Below are 5,261 nucleotides of genomic sequence, written 5' to 3'. Positions count from 1 at the left end.
ACCAGTTATGTTGTAGACGTTGGCGAAAATTCTCGTGAAGACCGTGTGAGAAGTTCGAGAATGTTCGGTAAGGGGTACTACCTTTAATCATGGTGACCAGATATTAAAAAAGAAAGGACAGTACGTCATATAAGTTAATATATTATAAGTGTATGTGTGCGCGTGTGTGTGTATATGTTACCGTCATTGTCGGTAATTCCGGCAATAACGGTAATGCCTAGACCAGCCATACTCAACCTTTTTTTTCATTTGGGCCACATAAAATATTTTAAAATATTACGCGGGCCGCAAGTCTAAATGAAGAACGAACTAAAATACATTTTATATTGTGTACAACATTTGAAAATTTGTAAAAATTAAATATTTATTTTAAATTAGTGTAATTTTGATATTGAATAATTCCTTAACTATTTTGGATAAATCTGTTTGTAGTTGCTGCATGCTATCTTAACAATCGTCGATGTGAATCAGTAACCGATTTCTGTACACATTCTTTGCATATTTCATTTTGAATATGAAGTTTCACATAAAAATGTTGATGTGACATTGTTAGCAAAAAGTGGGCACATTTTGTATGGTTTGATTTTCCTGCACTAAATTCAAAATTCAAGTATTCTTTTTGTTCTCGCTTTTCTTTGAAAATAACTTCCAAATTTGTATCATTTTTAATTCAATAAATTCATCAAATAATTTTGAATAATCAGATACAATCAATGCAGCTAATTGTGTTATACTCGTTACTTCTAAGTGCCAAGGACACACTTTAATTGTCTGTTATACCTATATTACACTTATATTAGTTTTAAAATTTTTTTATTAATTCAATGAGTTCTGTTTGGCCACATATAAACCATTGGCGGGCCGCAGGTTGAGTATGGCTGGCCTAGACAATGTCAGTAATACCGGTGCAACTTCCTATACCTTAAGATAAATCGAATGGAGATATCATAATTCTGGTTTAATAAGATTCACATGGAAAGGGCTATATTTTATGTTTAATTTATTTAAAAATTGAAGATAACCATTTTGAATTTATTTTCTGAAAATATTGACGTTTCAACATTCATTTTACTATTTTTCTAGTTTCGAAAAAACTACGAATTATTTAATACGATAGTGGTTTGATTGTATCAAACATAGACTCGCGCTTCTACGGCCGGCGATCGCTTTTTAGTGTGTTTATTAAAACTAGAAAATATTAAAATCAGGAAATTAAAATGTTGAAATGCCAATATGTTCAGAAAAATAAACTTCCCTTTTAACTTTATCAAAATTCAAATATAAAATATTTGTAATTCTTGTCCCTATTAATTTTATAGAATGGGTTAATTGCACGGGACACCCTGTATATTATTTTGCTCTATTTAGGTACCTGAGTGAAACGCACGGTTTTGAAACTGAATAAATTTTAATGCTGTTGGCCAGTCAGTTGAGTTATTTTCCGCCATCAAGTAGCCAGTATATCTTCAACATCTCGATTGGCTCTTTCTATTGACCCTGCGATTGACTGTGTTGGCGTTTTCCATGCACGATTTTATGTCCCCACATTTCATTGAGTTCTGTTATAATTTATTGACAAATTTTCTTCCATTATCGGAGTGTAAAATGGCTGGTGCTCAATAATGGTGTAAATATCCATTAAATTAAAAGCAATTTCTTCGGCACGTTTAGTTTTGAGTCTTAAGTCTCTTGTTAAATGATCCTGATAATTCATAATGTAACGAAAATCATTAAAACTTTGTGACTGCATGTCTATGAGATCCATCTGCGTACGTGAATTAAATGCTTTATGTAATATAGGTTTGGAAACTAGTCCTCTTTTGGATTAGACGATTTTTCTCGCAGTAGATACAAAGTTTCAAATACGTCATAATGGCTTCTTTGTAATATTACAATATTTTGTTTAAGTTCAGATACCATCTATCTCGTCCACCATGACCAATGATAAGTACATGTATTTAGAATATCAAATAAATCCTCGTTAGTTACATAGTAAATTACATTAGATGCAGTATCTTTACACTTTTAATAAGATACTCTTTCCACTTGTTATTACATCGTACTTACGAACATTCTTATAAACCTTAGGAACTTTCTTTAAACCTGGTGTATTCAATGAAGTTTTGGAATGTTTACTTCTTGCAGCCGTTTGTTATATTCCTCGACACTTAAAATGATTTATTGTCATGCTTTTTAAGCAATAATAAATCAATTGATTTATTAAATTTTTCACGCATATTGGCTAACTCCATTATCAAAAATTATAAGGTCACACACTTCACAACGATACTGTAACACGACTGAAAGTATGTACGATACTATTAAACGACTAAAATTATGTACGATTATTTTGTCAGAAGGAACAGGTAATGCGATAAATTAAGATAACTAATCGATAACCACCTTGGAAAATAACGATAAATGACAATAATATAACATTGACTAAACTTACCAATCAATTACGGAAATATACACCGATTGCCTACAATGACTGGTATGCACCGGTATTACTGACATTGTCTAGGCATTACCGTTATTGCCGGAATTACCGACAATGACGGTAACATATATATTTCTTTAAATATTAATATAAATACATAATAATACAACATCAATTTAAACTTTTTTGTTTATTTTTTTATATAAATATAAAGCATCACAAATTCTTAATCTTACTAACAGTAAAAAATAAAATATGTGTTTTTATATAACTTAAGTCTAGTGATTTTTATGAAAAACAAAACTTATAATGATAAACACTTATTAAAAAAAACAACTTTAGAACTTTTGACATGATATTTTAACTCAAACATTTAACTTACTTAATATGAAACAAAATTTAATACAGTAAAACCTCGTTAAGACGCTCTCGAAGGGGAATCGTAAAACCACGCATTATGCGGGATAGCATTATAGGCGATATCCCGCCTATTAAAAGTGTTTTAAATGTAATAATAGATAGAATAAATAAAAACAATTTTCATAATGCGATTTGTTATGTATTACACATTAACATAAGTTTTATATATTTAAAATTAATAAAAAAAAAAACATCAAATATACATACAAAAAAAAAATAATTACTAGGAATATATCTTTTAAATATTATTTTTTGGATTAAAAATGGAGTAATAGTTGGTTGTTTTAGTACATTATTTCTATGATTATTCAATAAGAAATTTTCCATCCTACCTAGACATAGAAGCATGTTTTCAGAGCCATCAATTGCAGTAAGTGCCTGTCTCCATGTAGATATTGATTGTACAGTACTAGCGATTGATGAAAGTGGTAGACAGTATTCTTCCTCATCATCATTTGGATCATCTGATTCATTGTTAACTGTAGCCTGACTGATAATTTCTTCAAGTTTTAGGGCCTTGTTCGTTATCAATTTGTCGTCAATGTATGTGTAGCCCGGAAAAACCTCTTCTAAGTCCCGAAATTTGTCTGAGTTCAAAATGTGGGATCTTCTTGTAAGACATTACCAAAGTAGGCTTTGTTGAAACAGTTTTTAATTACTTCTAATTTTATCTAATCCCATGCGATTGAAACATAATGAATAGCATCTAAAACATAGGTTCTTAACCGGGGTCCGTAGATGGTTACGGGGGTTCGCCTAGAAATAAACTTGTTTCGATAGCATTTTTAAGATAACAATAATAATATCTTGCCCGCATTTATTTAATTATATATACATTTTTTTTTTTTTTTTTTTGTACTTTAAAAGGGTCCATGGACCAGAAAAGGTTGAGAATCTATGATCTAAAATATTGATTTTCTTGTAAATACTGTTGAACTAATTTCTTACGGTATTTCTGTTTTAAAACTTTGATCACACCTTAATCAAGAGGCTGAAGCTTGCTCGTAGCATTTGGCGGAAAAAACACAAGTTTGATATTTGTAAGGGTTATATCTTTCGGATGAGTAGGGCAATTGTCGACAAATAAAAGAACTTTTCTTTTCTGTTTAACGAACTTGCAGTTGAGCTGTTGAACCCATTCAATAAATAAACTCCCAGTCATCCACGCATGATTTTGAGCTTTACATTCACACGGTTAAGTGTGTACATTTTTAAAACATTGGTGGATTTTGATTTACCTATTACCAAAAGTTTTAGCTTGTCAGTTCCAGATTTGTTTGAGCAAGTTAAAAAAGTTAACCAGTCCTTGCTTAACTTACCACCATGACATGTTTTGTCTTTCAGCACAAGTGATTTATCTGACATGAGTTTAAAGAACAAGCCAAACTCATCAGCACTGTATATATCCTCGAGTGAATAATCTTTCAACAAATTTGGTAGAATGGTCTCTTTTCACAATTTAATACTGTTGTCATCTACAGCATCGGCTTCCCCACAAATTTTACGATAGACATTACCGTGTCTTTTTCTAAACGATCAAACCAGCCATTATATCCGCCAAAGTCCGTTATATTCACCATTTTTGCGATCTAATTTGCTTTTTCTGTCAAAGGAGACCATTTATAGCCAAGTTTAATGTGCTGTGCGAGCTTGTCGAAACCACTTCAACAAAATATTTTCTAATTGCTCATTTTTACCATATCTAACTTTCTGACTTTCGTATTTCATGAAAACGCGTTTTTTCAATTTCTTTCTTGTTCTTCAATATGGTCCGCAACGAATATGTGGGCAATCCTAATTGGTCGGCAATTTGTTGTTTATTGAATACACCAATTTTTTCACCATACAGTTTAATAATGTTCAATTTTTCGTAAATAGACAAAGCTTTCCTTTTCACTCCAGCACTACTTGATGATGTAGACGCATTCGTCATTATGAACCACAAACGAATAAGAATAAACATAAAAATTAAAAATCTGCGTATAATGTCACGTGCACACTTCAAGGTCCGATCATATAACTAACGTACGTACGTACTAACAAAATATAACAAAAGTATAAACTATATCACGATTTTAATAATAAATATAGCACTATTTTAAATATTTTTGAGATCCATAAATTTCTTTGAGTATTTTTTGATCCATTTTCAACATATTAAACATTTCATGACACGATTCATTAAGTTTGTATAAACCTGAATAATTGATTTTAATGAACATATTTCTAGTTGTGATTTTTCAGAAGTCCAATATTTATTGATATGTGAAAAGAGCCTTTCAATAGGTGCACTTTTCCTTGGAAGACATAAAACCAATTCATACAACGTTTTTTAAATTAGCATCTAGATTAAGTTTTCCTTTCATAAAACAAAAAAATTCTAACTATCGATCATCAGTTG

The 5,261-nt window shown here is 30.7% G+C and overlaps 1 protein-coding gene across 1 annotated transcript; it reads right to left on the bottom strand.

Annotated features, from left to right (window-relative positions):
* Positions 1 to 3,839: 3,839 nt before the first annotated feature.
* On the bottom strand, positions 3,840 to 4,793 carry LOC112599633 (tigger transposable element-derived protein 6-like). The gene is made up of 3 exons (XM_025346615.1): positions 4,568 to 4,793; positions 4,099 to 4,281; positions 3,840 to 4,039 (listed from the first exon to the last, which is right to left on the bottom strand). The coding sequence occupies exons 1-3, from the start codon at positions 4,791 to 4,793 to the stop codon at positions 3,840 to 3,842; spliced, it is 609 nt and encodes a 202-aa protein (XP_025202400.1).
* Between the last annotated feature and the right edge of the window lie 468 nt (positions 4,794 to 5,261).

Source organism: Melanaphis sacchari, unplaced genomic scaffold (assembly GCF_002803265.2).
Source record: "Melanaphis sacchari strain LSU unplaced genomic scaffold, SCAv2.0 Contig546_pilon_pilon, whole genome shotgun sequence".
In the NCBI taxonomy this organism is placed as follows: domain Eukaryota; kingdom Metazoa; phylum Arthropoda; class Insecta; order Hemiptera; family Aphididae; genus Melanaphis; species Melanaphis sacchari.
This window is presented reverse-complemented; position numbering and strand designations above follow the sequence as displayed.

What these genes read in the sequence shown, in the direction of transcription:
- LOC112599633 (XM_025346615.1), bottom strand. Translation starts at nt 4,793, where the DNA reads ATGACGAATGCGTCTACATCATCAAGTAGTGCTGGAGTGAAAAGGAAA. An exon ending in TGAAATACGAAAGTCAGAAA is followed by an intron (nt 4,282 to 4,567) that starts GTTAGATATGGT and finishes ATTTGTTGAAAG; the next exon opens with ATTATTCACTCGAGGATATA. An exon ending in GCTAAAACTTTTGGTAATAG is followed by an intron (nt 4,040 to 4,098) that starts GTAAATCAAAAT and finishes GTGAATGTAAAG; the next exon opens with CTCAAAATCATGCGTGGATG.